The sequence below is a fragment of the Giraffa tippelskirchi genome, chromosome 3, assembly GCF_054371585.1.
Source record: "Giraffa tippelskirchi isolate mGirTip1 chromosome 3, T2T-mGirTip1v1.2.pri, whole genome shotgun sequence".
Classification (NCBI taxonomy): Eukaryota; Metazoa; Chordata; class Mammalia; order Artiodactyla; family Giraffidae; genus Giraffa; species Giraffa tippelskirchi.
Window position 1 is genome coordinate 129,688,707 of NC_137277.1, and position 23,213 is coordinate 129,711,919.

The window sequence follows — 23,213 nt, forward strand, 5'->3', positions numbered from 1 at the left end:
TAAAAAAAAAAAAAAGAAAAACCACAAAGGAATTTCACCAATTAATACTCCTTTGCACAGCTCTTAAACAATAATTCCAGGTCCAAACTTCATGTAAAAACTTTCCACAAGAACACTATAACCTGACCACAACCATATCATGATACTACTTCTGACAAAGGGTTGTAAATTCTCTACTTTGTATTTTCCTCTCAGTAGTTTGTATTGTACTTCGCTGTAAACCTCAAAAACTCCTTCTATGAAAACTGTCCCCAAACCGCTTTACCTGGTCAAACTTGGGGAAGGATTATTAATGAATGCCGCATAAAGTGGCGTGGGATGGAGAAGAGAGAATTATCAATTATGCTCTCTCCCCAAAGAAGTTATGACTTTAGAAGGGAAGGAAAAAAGGTAAAGAATAAAGGTCGGCGAAATCACAAAAGATACTGTCAGCATCCTTAGCAGGAGGACCGGCGACCTGTGCTCCCGAACTCCGATTTCAGCTCCGAAGAGAGGGACGCGCCAAGGGTGTGCGTGAGTAGCTGCCCGATTCTCTGGCACCGCCCACTAGGTCTGGGCAATCTTCACAACCCACGATTGCCCGGTCAGCAAACAACAGCTGATCTGGCAGCCTCCACCAATCGACGGTCTACGCCTACAGGTGCCGCTACCCTCGCGGAGACCGGAAGTCCTTTTGCCCCGGCTCTCCGGCCTTCCACCTGGCCCCTGTGGGAACCGGAAGTTATTCTGCCCCGATCGTCTGAGCGTCTGAGCGTAGGCCGCACAGGCGCAGTGGAGCTCGGGCGGAGTTGTGGGAGGGGAGGAGGAAGCGGCGGAGGGGGCGGGGGCCGGTCCCAGAAGATGGCGGAGGCGGGGGTGAGTTGGGGTCCCCCGGGGAAGCGCGAGTGACTTGATGCTGAGGGAAAGAGCCTGAGGAAAGGGGTGCCTTCGGGGAGAGGAACCGCTTGCATTTTTGCAACCTGGGAACCCTCCTAGCAAGTGTGAGGGGCCAGGACCACAGATGGGGCCTGAAGGGCGAGGGGCTCCGCTTACCTGGAGGAGGGTCAGCGAGATCCAGAAGGGGACATCTGGGTCAGGGAGAGGGCCTGGGAGAGGCCGAGGCTCCCTGGACAGTGGAAGAATGCCCGGGCGGAAAGAAGGCTGGCGGACGGCGGGAAGGGCGACCCTGGAGATATGAAGGGGTAGAGTCGGCGAGCTGTCAAGCATAGAGCTGTCAGCACTTGGTAGGCTCGTAGCCAAGGAGACCCGACTCAGGCTTAGGAGGGGACAGGATCTGGAAAGGTTGGTATTGTATTGATAGTACGCTTATAATCCGCCAAAAGGTTTGTAGATATTGGGTTGAGGAGTGGGACTTTGGCATTTTGGATTTTAATTGGCAACCTCTGGAGTAGGTGTGAGGTAAAGCCAAAGAGAACTCTTGCCAGGACCTAGAAGTCAGTTGGTGATAGTTTCCGAGAGTTTAGGCTTGGTCACTGAAGACTGGCAATCTGGAAAAGGAAAGCAGTGTGGGTATAATGGGGGACAAGGGGGGCAGGGTGCTAAAACTTAAGCGATAATGACCCATGTCCAGTTAGCATTGGCAAAAAGTTAGTGAAGTATGGCGTTAGCTAGATAGTCTAGGCAAATGTACCAAGGAGAGCTAACTGTTCTGTAGTGTTATTGAGGAAATGCTTCAAGAAGGAATGAATAGTCTTGACAACTCGGGCGCTGAGACTGGCAGGGATCAGTATTGCAGTGGAACTGAGAGTTGCAGGGGAAGTCAGGCTCCAGTCTTGGGTTCAGGAGGAAAGAAGGCAGCCTGGCAATGGCCAGCTTGTATATGCTAATTTTGGGATTTGGCCTTGATAGGGAACAGTTGAGTGAAAATGAATGGAGGGACCCCATTAATATCCCCCCCCTCTCTCCCCCTTAATAGCCATGTACTCTTCCTGTTCCTTCCTTTCATTCTTTCTCTGGACATTAGGTTGAGTAGTGTTTTATTACAGTTCGCAGTACATATCTGATATAAAGTGACCAAGCTATGAATCATGCATGTTTATTTGGGAAAAGAGGTTAATTCTTTTTAAACTGACAACTGTTGCTTCTACGTATGGCGGAAAGTTTAAAATGCAATTCAATAATTTAAAGACAGTTTATTTTCATCGTTATCAGAAAATTATTCTGAAATGATGGAGTAACCTTTTTATGGACTGAGATTTGTTATTTAAGTGCAGTAATGGGATGCAAATATTGCTTGTTTAATAGTTTCTGTGTTTGGATTTTAATGTAGTTAGGAAAGATGAGCTGCAGGGTCTTCAAGGCTAACATGTTTTTCCTTCTGAAGTTCTTAGTGTCCGTAGCCTATGAATCACATCTGTATGTTTTTTTTTAAGGAGAGTTTCATTGATTTGTGTTTTTCCTAATTGTGATGCTTATTCTATTTTGAAAATGCCTTTCTAATTACTAGAGCATAGGATAAGAAAGTGAGAGGTAGTAATTTAATTTTATTATTTAGTTACCTTTCTGACCTAAGTACCTGAAGAGACAGGCTAATCTGAGGGAATAAACACACTTCTGTGACTGCTCCTCCTTTGAAGACTAATGATCTTGTTTGTTTTTGGGGGTGTTGCAATTGTTAAAATACAATTGATTCTTTTTTTTTTTTTTGAGCTTTTATTTATTTATTTTTTTAATAAATTTATTTATTTTAGTTGGGGGCTAATTACTTTACAATATTGTAGTGGTTTTTGCCATACATTGACATGAATCTTAATCGGTTCTTCAGGAGATTTTGTTTGTGTGTTTGTTTTCAAATGCCTATTACCCAGAAGTTTTTTCGGTGGCAAATGTAAACTTTGATTTTCATCCACAAAGGGGAGAATCAGTCACAACCTTGTTTTATTTATCTGATGGTAAATAATAACCCATTGATTGGCAACCATAGACTGGGAGTAAAGTTTCCCAGGTTTGATGATTTGTTATTGATCTATCCAAACTATTTGAACTTTTTCTTTTTGTTCAGTAACGTACTCTATAGAAATTGTAGGTCAGGGGCTTAAGGTAGAATTTTTCATGTTCTGTGGAAGTTTCTTCTTTGTCAATTTTTGAAAAAAAAGTTGTTATTGTTATTTTGCTTAAAAAATGGCTTTAAAAATTATTTCTTGTGTGGCACTAAATTGTTTTTGTATGGTGTTTTTAGAAAAGGCAATTATGATGAAGAAGCACTCTGGACAGGGAGCCAGCGTGCTTGGGGCCAGTCCAGGTACTACCTGGCAACAGTTTTATACTCGCAGAAGTTACTTAACCTATTTTATTTTGTAAAATAAAAAGATTAAGGATTAAAAAACACCTGCCTACTTACTAGGATTATTGTTGAGGATCTATTGAGATATTATCTTTTAAGTGGTATTTTTATACCAGAGACTTCTTGATCAGAAAATTATTTCTTGGGTAACCTAAATTTTTCAAATATAGGTGTTTAAAAATTTTTTTGAGAATCAAATTTATCACTGGTGTAATAGTAACATTTGAAGGTATAGATATACTTTAGGAAGATATTATCAGTTCATAATCAGAAAACTGAACTTTATAAACATGCTTTTTTAGGAACTTAATTGTTGTGTAGTAAGGGGTGTAGAATGTTTTATCCCTTTGATGAGTCAGTCTGCCCATTTCTAGGAGTTCACTGTACTTGTTTGTCATAGGAAGAGCCGGTATATACATTCTTGATGTTGTCACTTCACTTAACCACTTTGGGTCTCATTTGCTTTGCCAGGAAACTGTTAGATTACTGATACTTTTTTTTTGGATCATGTTTTTTTTTTTTTTGAGAACTTGATGTAAAAATGTCCAAACTCTCTTCTCCAGAAGAATGCTTATATGCACAACTTCTTTGCTTTTGTTTTGCATCAGACTTACATACCCCCTGAAATAGATGAACTCCCAATTCCCTTCCATTTCTTAAATTCTTGGATAGCGTGATTCTAAAGCATTTTAACTTTTATTTTTGTCTCCAGAAATTATATACTATTGTATTATTATGTAGTCACAAAATTAGTTTTTTGGTCTTAAAAAAGTAGCTTAAAAAATCTTTCAAATAAACATCAGACAAGTGTTGTGTTATTTTTAAAAAACTACTTTTGGGGTGAAGTAGGAAACTAGTAAACAAGCACTTTCAGGAAAGATTGAATAAACAGCTACGGCAGAATAACATAAACAGTGTAGAAAGTCTCTAGCAGCCTTGAAATAGAATGAGGAAGGAGTCTAGCAATCAGTGGCTCTCTGTGGGAGAGCCTTGCTTCTCTGTGGGTGTTTGGGCGGTTGGAAATATGTAGGGCCATTTTTAGTTATCTCAAAGTGGGGAGGGGGTGTGCACTGGCATTTGGTGGGCACGAGCCAGGGTTGCTCAATGTTTTGTAATGCTGAGGGCAGTTTGAAACAACAAGAAATTGTCCTGCCCTGTCCTGTCCTGCTCTTTGACAAATACTGGTGAGTGATGTGAGATGGGGTGTACTACACTGGAAACAGGTTTTAAAAACTGAAGCTATTTTGTTATTTTAAAAATATTATTCAACATAAAATTCCCCTTTGGAAAAATTCAGACAGAAACAAGTCATTTACTAGAGCAGTTGGATTACTGTAAATGTGTATTTACTCTTTGCGCACTAGTAGCTGTTTTAATAGCAGAAGGCAGGGGGTGTTGTGTCTACTGAAGTTTGGGAAATGAAGAGTTGACTGTTGGTTGAATAGTGTATGAAGTTGGCCATATGATTATTTTTCTTTAATACATCTTTTTACTCCTTGATCTGGTACTCTTAAAGAAAATCTCAAGGTGTTTTTATATTTATTCTTATGATCTTTCTACTTGGATATTAATTGACATAATAATGTCATTAGAATGTTTACAGTTGAGATTGTTTTCCAGTGTCTATCCATCTTTTCAGTAACCAGATCCCCTTCTGTAAGAGAGGTGCCAAAAAAGAAGTCTGAGGAGTTGGGCTGGAATGGGAGTCAAGGTTTATAGGAAAGAGGAGGGGTTTTGGCATCAGTCAGATGTAGGGTACAATTCCAGTTCTTATACTGCCAGTCATGTGACCATAGGAAAGTTGCTAAGTCTCTGACTTTATATCTTCACATGTAAAATATGGAAGATAATACCTACGTGTAGCATTATTTTGAAGATTAGGGCTACTATGTGCCTGGTGTGGAGTAGTCCCTCCATAAATGGTTGCTTTATCATGATGGTGATGATGATGATGAATTCTGTAGCTACTGAACACCAGAACACATGACCTTTTCCCATGAATCAACTGTAATGTGTACTGTTTTCCCTAGGCGACTGAGCTGTAGAGGTCAGTGATGCTGTAGACTTAAGTAAGTTTGTGAGATTGAGGATAGAATTCTCCCCCTGGGTGTTGGGCTTAGAGCTTTGAGTGTGGTAGAGGCAGTTAAAAAAAAAAAAAAAGTCTATTGTCAGTGTTTATTGCATGGAACTGATAGGCTGTGAAAGTTACTAGTACTTACAGATGTTCTCATTTTTTAATACTGTTTATTTCTAAAATAAGCTCCCCCATCCCCCCTACAGTTTACACATGGGTTTTATTCCAAAATTCATTTGTAAGGTAGTTTGAAAGTTGGAAGCTTAGAGGAAAGATATTTTAAATGATTAAATGTTTGATTAGGTTCACCTTCCAAAAGACTTGCTTAACCCAGTATAGTTTGATTCAGAAAGGGTGAACCCAGTTTGATTAAACAAATGTGAATTTATGGAGCTCCCAGTATGGGCTACGTAGGTACCTTTCTGGGTTCATAGGCACAATGAAAACTTGATAGTGAATAAGACGTACATACAAAGTTTGTATTTCATAAAGCAAATACACGTATCATCATAAGTTCGGTATTAGAAGTGCCATATTTAAGTGTTAGATAAACTAAGATTGAGAGGAAATACCATTTATGTACTGAGGTGACAATGCCCAAGATACACTGTTGGATGGGATAATAGTAAGTTATGAAAATGGTCTGTATAGTACTTTCCCATTAAAAAAAATATTGGTATTTATAGAAAAAAGAAAAAACCTAGGGGAGTATATAAGAGTTTGGGAGGCTGGACATGATGGTGTGAATGACGGTTTTGGAGCCAGACAGACTACATGGATTTGAATTCCATTTTGCCCTCTTACTAAGGGTGGAAACTTGAGTGACAACCTTTCTTTGCTTTTTTGCCTCACCTGTAGTATGGACATAATTGCACTTACCTGTTAGGGTTGTGAGAATTAAGTGAGTTACCATATGTCAGGTGCTTAGGATAGCTCATATGTGCCAAGTTGCTTCAGTGGTGTCCAACTCTTTGCGACACTATGGACTGCAGCCTGCCAAGCTCCTCTGTCCATGGGGATTCTCCAGCAAGAGTACTGGAGTGGGTTGCCATGCCCTCACTCCAGGGGATCTTCCCCACCCAGGGATCGAACCTGTGTCTCTTATGTCTCCTGCATTGGCAGGTAGGTTCTTTACCACCAGTGCCGTAGATAGTCTCAAATGTTATTTGCTTTCAACAGACAAGGAGACTCTGGAGACATGGGTTCAATCCCTGGGTCAGGAAGATCCCCTGGAGTAGGAAATGGCAACCCATTCCAGTATTTCTTGCTTGGGAAATCCCATGGACAGAGGATCCTGGTGGGCCACAGTCCATGGGGTTGCAAAAAGTCAGATATGACTGAGCATGCATGCATGCTCTTAAAGCTCACTTCTGGGTACAAAGGAAAGATCACTTTGGTTTGGCGATGGGGGGAGTGATGTTGAGTGAATACCTAGAGTGATTGTACTTGCAAAGTTCTAGGTTTTAGGAATCAGGCGCCCTGTGCCTCAAATTCCTTAGAATCTAGCCAAGAGGTTATTCTTGTTTTCTTAGCTTCCTTTCTTATGCTTCCTACTCCAGCTTTCTCACAATAGCTCTCATGATTGCAACAAAGGTGGACTGGGTCACGGCAGGGGTGGGACACAACTCTGGCCCTGGGGGCAGTGGGTCAGGTCTGATTTCTGTGCTTGATGTATATGTCAGTGAACGGGTGGTGGTCTGTTTTTTATAGGGCACTTTTGTGCAGAAATTAACATATTTAAGCATTAAACATTAAAAGAGTCATTTTATCCCCCTATGGAGATTGTCCTCATGAGCAAGTCACATTTTATTGAGAACAGTAAAACACTAACAGTAAGAATATGCCAATTTTCTGTAAAGTATAAATTTATTTATTTTCTGTAAAGTGTAAAAATTTCTCCATGAATCTCCAAGCCCTTCAGTTACATGGGCTTGGAGATTTGGGTAGAAGAAATAGAAACCTAGAGTTTGATCTTGTGGTTTCTCCAGTAGGTAGAAGTGTCTCAGATAGCCTGAGCTGCTTTTTTCACTGATGTGGGGCAAGCAAGGTCACTAGTTCTGTCCTAGTAAATATAAATTTAGCACTTTATTTTTTATTACATTATGCATATAAAAATACTTTTTATGTCTTCTTATTCCATAAATGACTAATTTAAATAAGCATGTAAACTTGTCATTTCATTATTTGTTCTTTAAAATGAACTAGTATTGATATCAGGAAAACTGTATAGTCATTTATTAGGCATATATTGATTCCTTTTTTCTTATCTCTTGCAGGATTTCTGGTAGGTCCTGTTTTAGGACGAGATGCAGTACTGTTGAAACGCCAGTCTGCTTTGGTTCATACAATTAGCTTTTTCAGCTGGGAAACCATTTCTTCTTCCTTTGTTTTTTTTTTTTTTGGCCGACTTACTGAACTTATGAAACCATGGCAGAAGGAGAGACAGAGTTATCTGGGCCCAAAAAGCGTGGTCCATATATCTCATCTGTCACTAGCCGGAGTGTGAACTTGATGATTCGAGGAGTAGTGCTGTTTTTTATTGGAGTATTTCTTGCATTAGTGTTAAATTTACTTCAGATTCAGAGAAATGTGACACTCTTTCCACCTGATGTGATTGCAAGCATCTTTTCTTCAGCATGGTGGGTACCGCCGTGCTGTGGCACAGCATCAGGTATGTGAAGGCTGTTTCTGTAACACAGATAGAAATTAGGATAAATGACTGTGGCTGTTGTCTGGGAAATACTTGAAAAAGTCAGCGCTACTGGGTTGTAGTTTAAATACAGTACAATGGACCTGTTTTAAGTGATCAGTTTAATGAGTTTAGATTAATCATACATTCATGTAACCACTCCCACAGTTCAGCTATAGAACATTTCTGCTGCTGCTGCTGCTAAGTCGCTTCAGTCGTGTCTGACTCTGTGCGACCCCATAGACGGCAGCCCACCAGGCTCCTCCGTCCCTGGGATTCTCCAGGCAAGAACACTGGAGTAGGTTGCCATTTCCTTAGTACCCTCTAAATTCTCTTGTGCCCTTTTGCAGCCTACCACCAGCCTCAGACTGAATCTGGATTATTTTTACCTATTCTAGAATTTAGTATAAATGGAATCATAGAGTTCGTATTCTTTTGTGTCTGATTTCTATGTGACTGACCCATATGACGTTTAAAACTTCAGTCCTAAAAACAATCTTGATTCTCTTAGGGATGAGGCTTTTAACCTCTTAATTTTGTTCTTTCTTCAACCCATCTCATATAAATTTATTTGAAATTATTTTGATGACACTGGTTTTAAGGTTTTGATGTGTGTTATTGTCTAGTTTTTAAAGTAGATGAAAACTTGAAAGATGGAAGACAGTTGATCCTTGAACAGCACAAGTGTGAAGGGTTATGTGTGGGTTTGTTTTTTTTTTAAACAAATATGTATCACACAATATGAGATTGGTTGAATCTGCAGGTGCAAAACTGTGTATACAAAGGGCGAACTATAAAGTTACAGGCGTATTTTCAGTTATACAGAGGGTTGGTGCCGTTAAACCTCAGTGTTGTTCAAGGATTGACTATAATTTTATACAAATTTAAAGCCTCATGTTATTTTTTAGATTTTTGTATATTTTTTTCTTCATATCTTGTTTTTAGATATACTTTCAGAATAATAAATTCTTAAAGAGAAGTAAGGCAGATTGTATTTGATTAAAATCGTTATTCTATTGGTTTAGATCTCTCTTTGTGGGCAATGTATATTGGATAAAGTGGAGCATTTCAGAATGCTGTATCGATGCTGCACTTCTATAATGGATAGCTCTTTGGCTTTTTCTAGTGAGACCAATAGATTACTACTGTTTTATATAATAAAGTAATAGATGTAGAAGAAAGCCATAGTCATGTGGTAGGAGAGAATTCATTCTTTTATGAATGTTTGTTTGGTATCTCACACTTAATATATATCACTACCTTGCAATATAATGTAGATCTTCCTTGATTTATGTCCTAGAGCTAGAGGGCCAAAGGTGAGGAGTTAGGTGTGAGACATTTTTAAAATGATCTTGTGAAACTTATTGGACATTTACATAACCCCACTGTGTGGAGGTAAAGGCATTTTTGTGGTAAGGTTTCAGCATGGTTTATATACTGATGTCTCACTATTACAGTATTTACCTTAAAAGAAAGCTTGTAAAGGTGATGATTCTTCATTTCCCCAGGGCTATTATTATTCTCTGAGAGAACAGGTGACATAGTTCAAATAGACAAAGAGAAGAAAGCATAAATTATATTTTATTATTCTCTATTGTATTCAGTATCTACCAGTCCTCATGTGCTTTCCTTTCTTTCATTTACATTCAGAAGAAAAAAGTTTTCCCAACAACTTTTTCTACTTCTTTATTTTCTCCTGTAGTGGAGCTGCTATCCATGTACAGTAGAAGCTTCCCAGGACTTAGAAGAGCGTGTCTTTTCAGAATAGACAAAAGGAGCAGCAGGGGAGGAAAACCCTTTTTTATTGAGTGTCTATTAATGTTTTGTGCTGTCCCTTCATCACAGGGATCTGTAGGGCAACCTTGGGAATGAGATGTTTGCATTGTGCCTATTTTGAGGGGATGAGGAAACAAGAGAGGGTATCAGTGAGCCTAGGGTTCCAGAGCCAGGGAGTGGTGTGCCCACATGACATATTGCATCACATGCTGGGGAAAGGCACAGAGGGAGCCCCTCATCCTCCCCTCTCTGACCTGCCTCTTTGAATCTTCCAGACTAAGTGCCTGGCCTGAAGGTACAGTGGTGTACAGTACACTGGCCTATGCTACACCTTCTGGGAAAGGGCAGGAGAAATGGACTGAGGTTTCGTTGTACCTCCCTTACAGGGAGGAGCAGGGGGTACATCTCTCCCTGTGATGTGGGCACTTTTGCCACAAACTCACGTTTAGGAAGGAAAATTTCTAATGTTAATGCTACGTTTCAGTCACTCTGTTCCTACTTTCCTACCTTTTCCCAACCACTGGCTTGTCACAGTTACCAACTTAACCTCATATCATTTCATGTGGAGTATTTACATTTACACTTCTTGCTTAAGTGTTTCTTCTGAAATCGGTACATTCCATGAGGTGCCCAGGCAAATGAAAGGAGAGATTCCAGTTAAGCCCACTCTTGATGGTGTTGGGTAGGTGGGTAGGTGTTAGGTAGGTGGGGACAAGGATATCAGGTTTGTGGAAGTTGCCAAAGATGGAAAATAGATTCTTACATAATTGCTGCCTCCCCCACACCCCAGCTCCAATTTTAGGGAAAGTATTTAAAAAAGGTAAATGCTGTGAGAAACAGTGTGTACAGTTTATGTGTATATATGGTATGTATATGTTTTTGTGTATATATGTTGGTGTGCGTTTTCAAAGCTCTTTTGGCTCTTATCATCTTAGATCAGAAAAACTGATAATTATCCTTTGATTTTTGTGCCCAATAAATATTTGTAGACTGAGCAGCTACCTTCTGGAGCATCTCCGAAATCACCACTTTGTACATATAAACGCTGTTCTGGGAAATTCTCTAGTGGTGCTTCGGGAGGGGCAGCTAGTAGAGAGCCCTGGTAAACTCCTTTGGATCCCATTTTCCTTTTCCTGTTTCTCTGTTTTCAGTTTAATAATGGGCAGTATTTCAAGTTGGTTAACTTTTTTTACTTGCATAGAGCGTTAGAATCTGAGTTGAGAACCTCTTGAATGTGGTTGAGAGCTACAAAGGAACATTTCTGAAGAAAAAATAGGAAAAAAGATTATGTGGCTAAAATAACTGGAGAACTTGACTGACAACTCATTAGCAACTAGACTGTGTCCGTGCCTATGAAGTGAATATCTGATTTAAAAACGCAGAACAAACATCTTTTCTGTTGACCCATGCAGTCAGTCACCCAGTTACTGGAGGGCCTTAGAAGACTCCTCCCTTTCTCTCTCATGGCCCACATCGGGTTTCCAAGTTTTCCATCTCTCCCTTGCCTCATCTTGGTCTAGGCCCTCAACCGCTCTGCTTGGAATTTTCAGTCATTTTTTTTTTTTCTGCCTTGGATTTTGTCTCTCTCTCCCTGCCCCAAGCCCCTCCTTTCCTGTCCTGTGTTAGACCCTCACTGCTGGAAGAACGTTTGTCCCTCTATCTGGCACAAGTGTGATGGTATTATTTTCCCAGTGACTGTGGGAAAAGTCTCTTTGTATGGCCTGGGGGCTTTCCAGGTGGCGCTAGTGGTAAAGAACTTACCTGCCAATGCAGGAGACATAAGAGACATGGGTTCCATTCCTGGATTGGGAAGATCCCCTAGAAGGGGGCATGGCAGCCCACTCCAGTATTCTTGCCTGGAGAATCCCATGGACAGAGAAGCCTGGCAGGCTTCATGAGTTGCAAAGAGACACAACTAAAGTGACTTAGCACGTGGCCCCTGCCAGCTTGTATCCTTCTCAGAGAATTTCTGGACTCTAAAATTCTTTCTGCCTAAAGTTACCAGTTTCCAGATGATACCAGGAATTTTCTGTTGTCTGTACTTCTCCTCAGATGCTTCCCTTGGATTAGAAAGCCCTTTCCAGACCACTCAGCCGCTGAACAGTCTGCTGTATTGCTCTCCTAACAGGCTTGCACCCTCCTCCCCTTGGCATATGGCAGGAGAGACCGGACCCTTGGGCCCTGTCAGAGCTGCCCCTAACATGTTACTTGATCAGATTGTTTCTGTGGTCACTTTGGGACTGAGTCACGTCTTACTCATTTACCTTTTTCAAATCCCCAGCAAATATGAAGAACCAGACACATTGCGGGTTCTGCTTCATCTTGTTAGATGAACACATTGCTCAGCCTGTCATACTTTTCCATGAAAGTATATCTCATTCCGTGGTTGTGCTTGTTCAGCTCCCTTTCCTTGAAAAATGTTTGACTTAACTTTTTCTTTCAGTGGAGTGTTGCATTAAACACATTACCATGAAAAATGATGACTTGATGTTTTACACACTTCTCTTGTTTTTGGTCTTGGTAGCCTACAATTAGTTACTGGGAAATAACTGAAATATATCCCAAGAAATGTGATTTTTGTCGCAGAGAACCATCTGATTAAGCAGGACTGTGTTTGCATATGGTTTTACACAGGCATGATTTTTAGTCTCTCTTGTTAAAATAAGAAAGTGGAGGAAGAGGACAAGAAGACCAGACACATTTCTGCTGAGCTCTCAACAGTGCAGCCTTCCTGCGCTATAGATGTTGTTCTCAGACTCTGCCAGGCCTTTATTTAAAGGAAAGAAAAAAGACATTTAATGGGAAGTGACAAGCTCCCTCGAATTCTCCCTCTCAGTGAGCATCCGAGAACCATGCAGACTCGATGGATTTGATTTTTATTGGCAAATCCCAAGGTTGGCAGCGTGGCAGTTTAAATTTCTTTTTGTGTTTTCGCTTTCTCTCCTCAGTTGTCTCTCACTTGTGAGTCTGACATCACATGCATAAAAATATAGTCAATTTTACTTATTTATATCTTTGCCCACACATGTCAGTACTCTCTATGTGATAATTCTCTACCTATGGCATCAGCTGCTGAGGAAAATTGACTTGGAATGCCTGACCTTAGTTGATATCCTCAGCAGTAGGCAAAGGAAGGGAAGAGGGAGCAAGAGCAAGGAACGACACATTAAGCTGCTAGTTTCATGACCCCTTGAAAACAAAAAAAGAAGTAATATTCATTCAGATATATTTCAACTGTTAGGCATGCTTGTTGCCACTTTAACTTTGTAGAAATTTGGAAATGCTGTCAGTTAGTCTCACGGGATATTGGAGCAGAACCTTTTAAATAGGAATATAATTTGAAACTTTAAAATTTACTAGTAGTTGTTGGAGCTCTGCATTGCTGAAATGTGTTGCTAATGTCTTGATGGTCTGTGAACCATTTATCTTCAGCAAAAGCCTAATCGGAAGAGCCCATTCAGTTTTGTGGATTAGAAAGTGTATGTATCATTGCAACATCTCCAATCCAGATGACACAGTGGCCGTGCGGCCTATTTTCTATGCTGTTCCATTTGTCTGCTAGCCTGTGATTTTTTTATATTGATTGATTTCCATTTTTCCTTGAAGATAGAATGCATTGTTTGTGAGCTAGAGCTAGCCAATACCAGCTCAGGCAAGGGCTTCTAACCCTTGGGTCACTTAGGTTTGGGTACCATAATTTCATGATTCATTGTAGGTAATACTGGACATTTTAAGCATACTTTTCAACCAGTGTGACAGTTGTGTTTTTATTACCAAATGGCAGCATAAACATTCTGTTTTTAGGAAGATTATCAGACTAAAGCTGCCCAGGTATTTCCTATTAAATTTAGTCTGTAGGAGTACATTTTCTTTTTTTTTTTTTTTATAAATTTATTTATTTTAGTTGGGTGTAGGAGTACATTTTCTTCATAACTTGTTGAAAAATGTTTTGGTTCATGAAATATTCTCTCTCTTTTTTTTTAATAAGTAACTTAGCATTTTAAATCCTCTCCCACTAAATGAGTAAAATGTTGAGGTTTGACAAGGATTTAAGGTAAAAATTGAATTACTCATAATTAATTGCAGTTAGCTTTTAATATGTTCTTTCCAAAATGAAGAAATATTCTAAAATGATTTCTTCTGATCTTTTTAACAGTGAATTTCAATTTTTACTGAAAACATGTGATTCCGTATACCATGTTTTCTCCATTTTTCCTCTGCAGAATGAGTCTTATGATAGATTTCTGTTGCGAGTTTCCCTGCTTTGACAAGCTGACCTAGAGTCTCATTAGAGGGCCAGGTTGGAAGGGAGCGTCAGGACAAGACATTAGATGGGGGACAGGATCCTCCATATAGCAGTATAGCTATAGTCATCCAGCAGTACATGTGTGATGAGCTTGTACGTGTTTACGCTTCAAGCTTCTCTTTAGATTTGTGTCATTTCATGGCATGTTGCATGGTCATATAGCTTAAAGAGAACATTACTTAACTGCCAGCTGGCTTGATGGTTTCCAAGTCTCAGAGATATTAGTAGTAGAAAAGTGGTGTGACTCATCTCTAGTCTCGTCTGTTGAATTCTGAATCGTACACTGAAATACTGTTTTGCCTGTTGTAATTGAGACTACCGCTGTAATCATTTACAGTGCTGTCTTCAGTAGTGTTATCCTCACTTTTTTTTTTTCTTTTGGGAGGTAAGTTTATAGTATCAATGATTAATGTTAAATAAGTTGAAAAGCTTTTCTAGAGAATCTTTCAAATGCTTTATGATGGTTGTTGTGACCCTTAGCTTAACCATTGGAGATGACTTAATTTTTTTGCTTTTCTCTCCCACAGCTGTGATTGGGTTATTATACCCCTGCATTGACAGGCATCTAGGAGAACCACATAAGTTTAAAAGAGAGTGGTCCAGTGTAATGCGGTGCGTAGCCGTCTTTGTTGGTATAAATCACGCCAGCGCTGTATCCTTTCTGCTGTGATGAGATGTGTAGTAACAAGGGAACTTCCGAGAAACCAAAGGTTAAGCAGACCCTTGCAACCGCACTGTTAACGAATTGTGATATACCCACTTAGTCAGGAAAAGAACACACGCCACATTGTTGAAGCATCTATGCAATTATAGTGTGGGGTCCAGCCTTTCACTTCAATCCATATTTTTCGATATCACTCAGAAACTTTGTACATTAAAAATAAATTTACCTATTTTTCTTTAAATTAGGTTATTAATTACCTCCATCTAGTTTTGCTAACTCTAACATTGAAACAGGTACATTTTCAAAGGAATTTCTTTTCTTTCTTCATTTAAGATTTCTTTCTTCATTTAAGTAAGGACATGTGGTGACTTCAGGTACTAGTTGTTTTTTGTTTTGTTTTTTAATTTGAAATATATGTACATATATATGTATATGTATATATACTTTCTTTTTTTAAAGATTGTCATTTGTTGGTGTTAATCAACACCCACAAACCACATAAATGTTCTTAAAAGGGGCAGAAGTAGAAGTAGCCAATTTATAGACTGTGTTCAAAAAGGACTTTTTTCCTAAGTTACATATTCTTAAAATTTGATCATTTTAAGGATTCTGACATTTTAATTTACTAATTCATGAGTGTTTTCATAATGTTCTGGCTTGAAGGATAAGGTAACCTCTATTTCCTATCTCTCCTCTGCCTTCTACCTCTTCCCCAGAAAAAGATGTCCCCTCAAGAACAAAAGCTGTTGCCCTCATAAGGTTTTTATCCTGTCATCCTCTCTGCCGCCTACCTGAACCCCTGTCCCCGACTTCCCTCTGTAGAAGAAGATCTGGGAAATGCTAGTTCCGTCTTCCCTTTTCTAGAAGATACGGCTTAGAAGGTGGAGGTAAAGAGAAGACCTGTGACTCAGACTGTGAAGTTTCCTCTTGAAACTCTGTGCTGGGCTCAGTTAGCTGAAGAGAGGATGTGTCATGGGGCAAGGAGATTCCAGTGTCTCTTAACAGAAAGTATCAAGGTGATTGTTTGGGAGAAGCTGGAGAAGAAGAACCAAGGAAAGAAGTGGAGTCCTAGATTCTGAAAACACATGTTATCTTTCTGTTCCCAGTTGTGCTGGTTCTTGGAGATCTGTGAAGCCACTGGAAAGTGCCTCAGTGGCTCTTGTTTTTGGTTTTTCCCTTTCTTTTTATCTTAAAAGAGTTTCTCAACATGTTCAGTTTTGTGAAATCTTTGAGATTTAGGATTTTATAACAAACAAATCTAGTGGCTAGGAAGGCTTTAGAAAGACAGACTCATAGAATATTCTATCTAAAGGAAAACTTAGAAATCTCCTAGTTCCATGTTTTCTTTGTTAAGATAAGAGAAGTGAAAGCTCTAGAGATTTGGTACTTGGCTAAGTCATTCATACTGCAAGGCTGTGCCAGAGCCGAGGCCAGACCCTGGAGATCCTGGTGAGTCTAGGAACTTCCCTTTTCTGACCCAGGAGTCCTACAAATGTGTAAATTCATCTCTGTCTGCTGGATTAGACCTTTCTGTCCTGGACAGTTCAGTTCTTTTTAAGTTGAGAAATTAAATAACCTTTTCTGGAATTTAAAAGACTTACATGTCTATTTTACATGCTTCGCTTTGGTGGTTCTTTTCTTTCTCGCTAAATGAAATCCTTAAATATAGCCATCTCACCTATTCTGTTCATCCTTTAAACAAAATCCAAAATGTTTACAAACTTTATAACACAGACTTAATATTAGATTGCTTAGACTTTAGAAAGTCACATTATACTATTTTTAAGATTGATGTTTTTACCTGTTCCCTGGAAGTCTCCTTATTTTGCTTTGGCTCTTATAACAAAGTTAATTTAGTTAGCAAAGATAAAACCCAGTTAATGTCGAGCTCTACTCATTACAAGAGTGTGTATTACATAGAGAAATCAGAGAACTCAAGCATTTTTTTGGAGTTGGAGGTTTAAAAGCCTCTAAAGAATAAAAGCTTTTTCAGAAAGCATACCCATAGACTATAGGTTTCTTTATAAATCAAGCCTAAACAAGGACTGATTTTGAGTGGTCCATGACTGCTGAGACATAAGCAGGCTGGGTGTTCAGGGTACCCGCTGGTTGGGTGGGAGAGGGGGGATGGTGGTAAACAGCACAGTGTTAAAGGAAGTGGAAAATGGTTTTATATGCATTTTTGGAACTTGTTCTCTCTTCTCTGTAGTTGCAGCATGGCCAGTTAGTTTGGGAAGATATGTAGTCTCCTCTGGGGAGTTGAATATAGAGCCAAGATGTGGCCTTTGGGACATAGATAATGCCCTTTTAATGATACTTGAAATTAATTCCTTTAGTGTAATCCTCTAGCAAAGAAATGAGAAAATTGAATTTATAAAGCTTCATTTTGCCCAGAGATTTTGGAGTAGAAAAGGGCTGTATATTTGTGAATAGATGCTTAAGTAGGTGACGGAAATAAAATATCATTTGAGCAAACTGTCCTATACCAGAAAGTCTCAGGAACCAAAATAGCTTGGCAGGTTGGAAGATAATGTTCACTTCAAGGCTTTCTCCTCAACAAATTAAAACTAGAACAGTTGACATAATAGAAAGGGATAGTGTGTCCTTGGTACTCTTGTTTCTGAACTGCATTATTATAAAATGTGTCTGTCAGTAAATCATACAGAGACTGTGGTACCCTGTTAAATAGCTGTCAACTCTTCTATTTTCAAGTTCCTGTATGATTCTCAAACAATTCTAAACCTGTTTGAGAAGTAATAGTGGTTTCCATTTTAGCAAAAGTGTGTTCCTTTAGCAATACTTGTATTTTGAAGCTTCCAGTTAATTTTTTGCGAAGAAAGCATTTCTTAAATAATGGGTCTGATCTGATAATTGGAAATGTATATACTATGCCACTTTTTGGAGATATTGCATGTCACATCAGTAAGATCTATTAGTGAAGTATCATGCCATCGTAGTTTTAATCCTCTCTAGTCTTGTACATTACATTAAAAAATTGCATCCACTCCCATCTCAACGTTAACATTTCTTATTTTAGAAAAATGAACAGATGATATTATTTGGTTACAAATTTTAAGATGACTCTTTAACACTGATCTCAGAAAGTGGATTTTGATAACAACATACAGTTGTCTCTCACACTGGCTGCACTATCCATTGGATTGTGGTGGACTTTTGATAGATCTAGAAGTGGTTTTGGCCTTGGAGTAGGAATTGCTTTCTTGGCAACTCTGGTCACTCAACTGCTAGTCTACAATGGTGTTTATCAGTAAGTATTCTTTTTGGCGTTTGTTTCCTAAAAGAATGATAAGTGAATTCAGAATTGAGATTTTTAAAATTGCATTAGCCACTTTAATTTTCAGAGTAACTTATTTCCATTGTAATTATCTTGATAGTGTCATTGTACTTACTTCCTTTGTGAGTTGTTAAAAATATTTCTGTTATTCTAGATATACATCTCCAGATTTTCTCTATGTTCGTTCTTGGTTACCGTGTATATTTTTTGCTGGAGGCATAACAATGGGAAACATTGGTCGACAACTGGCAATGGTAAGCTCATGCTTATTTAGTCACCTTTCTGTTTTTGAGATGTAGGATAAATTTTCTCCAAAGGGCAGTGGAATAAATCACTTGGAAGAATTTAATCACAAGTGTATTAAAAAATAGAAAGAACCTATGGATAGAAAATCTAAAATATGTTACTGATAGGTGATATGATTTATCCTCCAATTTTTATTAATTATTTTACTCCTCTATACGTTTCTACTCCATGAAAAATGGACAGTTTTAAAAGTGAGAAGAGGCACTATTTATAATAATGTTGCTACAGTAGATATAAATTAGGACTGTTTTAGCAAATCAAGATGTTTGATCACTTTAGTTAAGAAGGAAAAAGACATTGTTGATAAGCCCAGCCATAGGTGTCAAGTCAAGGAGTAGCATTCAGATGCCACAGCACTTTCATGAATAAGTGCCGTCACTTTTACCATTTTAGCCAGCTGAGAGAATTGAGTGGTTTACAATGCTAGATTTGGTAACCTATCCTCCCAGTTATCCTAAATCCATTGGTTTACTTTATTTTGAATTATGGGTATACATTTTTATAGCTGTATTTCTAAAATATTGTTTTGATTTGAAGCTTTGGCTAATATAGTAGATTTTTTCGTTTCAATTTTAAAGTTATTTGAAAAAGTATCTGAATTTATCATATTAGTCCTGTCCTTAAGTGCATGATGTTTCCTTTGCTTGTATGCCTCAACACACAAAGAAGTATATTTTGCCTCCTTTTATATTGTAGGATTGATCTAAATTATATACTATTGTCATTTCCTTGTAATGCAGAAATCTCATTTTTTCTTGCTTTTGGCCATACCTCTAGAATGTGAATTTTCTTTTTTCCTATCATAATGGTCATTTAATCCTAATAGTTGTGCAACTCTCTGATTCTTCGAGGAATACAGTGGGCATATGCTAATGAACTATTACATTTAGACCTTTTTAGTTTATATGGAAATTGCTATTCAAAATCAACTTACTCTGTTAACCTTGTAACCTTTTAATTTTTACAGTATGAATGTAAAGTTATTGCAGAAAAATCTCATCAAGAATGAAGAAGGCAGAAATATATCTTTTGTACAGAAAGCAAGATGAAAAAGGCATGCAAATGATAACTAGACCAACAAAACTTCGGACTATAAAATTGCCAGGATGCAGTTTTTCCCTTGATTGGTGTGTATACACACACACACACACACACACACACACACACATATATATACACATATACATATGTTACTGCAATCTGTGATTGCTTCATCTGTAAATCAAGTACAAGCCTTTATGTATTTGACTTAACTGTAAAATATATATATGCTACATTAAAAAACATGTTGATTAATAGATGACATTTTTAAATTAATTTTTTAGGTATACCATATATCATATCACAGTGTTGATGTGCCAAAATAATTCTGTTACTGTCATGCAGACTATAAGAGTGCTTTGAACAATTTATAAAGTTGATGAAATAAAACATGAGGAAAGCCAAAAAAAAAAAAAAAAAGCAAATGGAAAGCTGGTATATTCTCTTTCACTTACTGTTGTGCCTTTTTATTTTTCTAATTACAGCAGTGTGAGTTATTGGTGCCCTAATATGTGGTTAGTTTCTATTTTAATGTCATCTCAAAGAGCTTTGGGTGTTTAAATATATGATGAAAAAGAACTTCCATGGAATATTTGCAAACCTGAATTACTGGAGAGAGTCCAAAGAGTAATTTTTTGTTTTGACCGATTTTACTGGAGGTAAAAAGTGACAAGCAGGAGAGATTATCAGCATTAAATTGTTTTTAGTCTAAATCTAGAAATTAACAGTAGGGACCACTGAAAAATTTAACTGGAATAAATATGCTTTAGAAATACAAAACGACCTTCTGCAGTGCCACAGTGTTAAGTGATATTAACTGTCAATTACAGTGTAGTATTCCACTACTTTTGCACATGGAATGTATAAGAAATCCCAAACAGGTCCAAATGAAATTTCTAATTCTCTTGGGTTCTATAATCTATTGGATTCTATAAAGTAAACCATTTGAGCTGGGCTGTATCATATGATTGATTGTCAGCAGATTGCCATCTGGGGAGTGGACGGGCACGTAATGTCCTATGTATTCATGTGCTCATTAGTGAATAGCTCAGGAATGTATTATTTAAGACTGAATTGGGATGGCATACTGTGCACGTTAAAGATCCCGATAATAGTTTCATGCATGTCTTTCCAACAGCTGGAGCCTTTGAACATATTCTTAGTTAACTTTTTTCCCCAATTTTTATAGTTTTTGAAATAGATGGCATTTATCTGATACACAAGGGCAAAATCTTCTGCTTACTCTGGAAGTGTGTGTGTTTTCGTTTGTATGTGTCTGTCTGTGTTGGATATGTGTTGGATTGAATGAGGGAGAGAATGTGTGTGTGTGTGTGTGTGTGTGTGTGTGTATGCATGTGCTCCTGCTCTCGTAATGTCAACTAGATATTTTTTCATTTTTGATTTTAAAACCATCGCTATCAGACTGAGATCTTATATGCCAAACTTTAATCTGCTCTTATGTTTTAAGGCTGAAAGTGAAAATCCTAAGATTTCATATTGAATATATGTACACAATCTTAACTGTAGTGGTGGTAAACATGCTACTATAATTTATTATTCTATCTTCTAGATAATGTTATTCATTTAGAAAAAATAAGGTATATTTTTAGAATCAACTTTGTAAGCACTATAAATCTTTAATAAGTTATAAGGTCTATGATGTGTTTACTTTGGAAATTGCTGTTTAAAGCAAGATGTATTAAATATATAATTATCATCTTGGTTAAGAGTCTTTTTTTCTTCCTTGTGGTTAATCTTAGAATTTTATTACTGAGGATTAATTTAATAGAATTTAACATGTATGGTTGAATTTATTAAGAAAAATGAAGGAAACTAGTATTAGTTTAGTATTACAGGAACTGAATGATTATTACTTTAAGTTCTTGAATTATTTTCCTATCACCTAGAAAACAAGAAAAGATATCTCTGACAAAAATAAAATTGTTTTGATATTTTGATAAGTATATTATATTTTTTTTCTTGGCAATGGAAGAAGATGGTAAACGTATTTTAATACTGCTGTATTGGCAGTGCTTCCTGGCTTTTATTATTTAAAGTTTCAAATGTTGACTAGTTGAAAACTGAAACTTAAATTCTATGAAAGTGCAAGCAAATAGTTAAAATTAACTAGCAAGAACCTTGGTCATATTTTTGTTATAATCTTTATTTGTTTGCACTGAACTACTTTACCCTCATTGAGGTCATTGGGTCCTCTCTGTAGTGCATCTGTTTCACACATCTAGGGGAAATCCAGATTGGTCAACATCATTAAATACTTCTCTAATCTTTTGGCTCACTTACCTGGATAATGACATAATGTTCTTTGTAAGGTAATTCTGCCAGTGATGGTCCATGAATAGTAGAGTCTTAGCTTTGTGTGTATGAAAAAGTCATTCTTGAAGAGCAGTTTAACAGGCCATAGAATTCTAGGTTCACAGTCTCCGCCCAGTCCCACCACTTTGAAGACTTTTTTTAACTTGTCTTCTGTCATCTAATGTTGCAGATGACAAGTCTCCTATTAGTGTAATTTTCTTCCCTTTGTAGGTAATCTGTCTTGTCTTTCCAGGAGCTTTTTAATGAATTTCCCTTTATCCTTGAGGTTATTTGGTGCTTCCCTGGTAGCTCAGATAGTAAAGAATCAGCCTGCAATGTGGGAGACCTGGGTTCGATCCCTGGGTTGGAAAGATCCCCTGGAGAAGGGAATGGCAACCTACTCCAGTATTCTTGCCTGGAGAATTCCATGGACAGAGGACCCTAGTGGGCTACAGTCCATGGGGTTGCAAAGAATCGGGCACGATTGGGAAACTAACACTAACATGTCTTTTCTCTCTAGGCACTTTTTCATAAATTTCCCTTTATCCTTGAGGTTATTTAGTTTCACTTTTACTTGTTTTATTTTAAAATTTGTTTTCATTTTTCTTGCTTAGTATTCAGTATGTACTTTCATTCTGTAGGCTCATATCTGGAAATTTTAAAGTCTGAGTGCATGTTAGAGTCCTCTGGAGTCTTATAAAAATATGCTGATTGTGAATCCCACTCTCAGAGACTCTTAATATATTATAATTGACCTGAGGTGTGCTCTGAGCATTAGGAGTTTCATAAGTTCCCCATGTGACTCTAATGTGCAGCCCAAGTTGCCTCTCACAGGTGTAGATACATGTAATATAAGGTGGAGGTTCTGGGTGAGAGAGATGTAGTGACTTTGCAAATGACGTGTGAGGAATGCATTGAGATACGTTTTGGATTAAATCATGTGAGCTTGTTTACTTGGAATAAGTTTTTAGGAAGAAATGTGAAAGGTGACTTAAGTTTCCTTTCTTGGAAAAGTAAGTGGATGGTATTTCCATAAACCAAAAGAGGAATGCAGAAAAGTAGATGAATAGATAAAGAGTTTGATTTGATATATTGAGGCTGAGATGTGTAGAAGGCATCTGGTAAAGATGATTATATGCCGTTGGATATTTGAGTCTGTGTTATTGGATGTAATGAGGGATTCATCAGCATAGGACTGTAATAAATGCAGCTGTAAGAATGGATGAGATCACCTAGGGAGCATGTTACAGTGAAAAGGAGGAGATCTGAGGCATACTGGCCTGTGGGTAGAGAAGCTGGTGAAGGAGATGAAAGGGTTGTGGTCAAAAGTGGGAAGGAAAACAGAAGAGTGATATGGAAGCCAAAATAGGAGGGAATTTCAGGCACGGTAACTGGTAGGATGAAGTGCAATTGAAAGGAATAGTAGACTTCATAAGAACAGGAAGTAATACCTTATTGTTCTATGT

The 23,213-nt window shown here is 38.0% G+C and overlaps 1 protein-coding gene across 3 annotated transcripts; it reads left to right on the forward strand.

Annotated features, from left to right (window-relative positions):
* The first annotated feature begins 816 nt into the window (after nucleotides 1-816).
* Nucleotides 817-21,156, forward strand: INSIG2 (insulin induced gene 2). Of its 3 annotated transcripts, XM_081575839.1 has the most exons (6): nucleotides 817-855; nucleotides 7,634-8,028; nucleotides 14,656-14,780; nucleotides 17,894-18,060; nucleotides 18,242-18,341; nucleotides 19,361-21,156. In XM_081575839.1, the coding sequence occupies exons 2-6, from the start codon at nucleotides 7,785-7,787 to the stop codon at nucleotides 19,400-19,402; spliced, it is 678 nt and encodes a 225-aa protein (XP_081431965.1). In that variant the 5' UTR covers nucleotides 817-855; nucleotides 7,634-7,784; the 3' UTR covers nucleotides 19,403-21,156. The 3 variants fall into 3 exon arrangements, with proteins under 3 accessions (XP_081431965.1, XP_081431967.1, XP_081431968.1); XM_081575841.1 differs by lacking the exon at nucleotides 7,634-8,028 and having other exon boundaries at nucleotides 817-865; XM_081575842.1 differs by lacking the exon at nucleotides 7,634-8,028.
* Nucleotides 21,157-23,213: the final 2,057 nt, after the last annotated feature.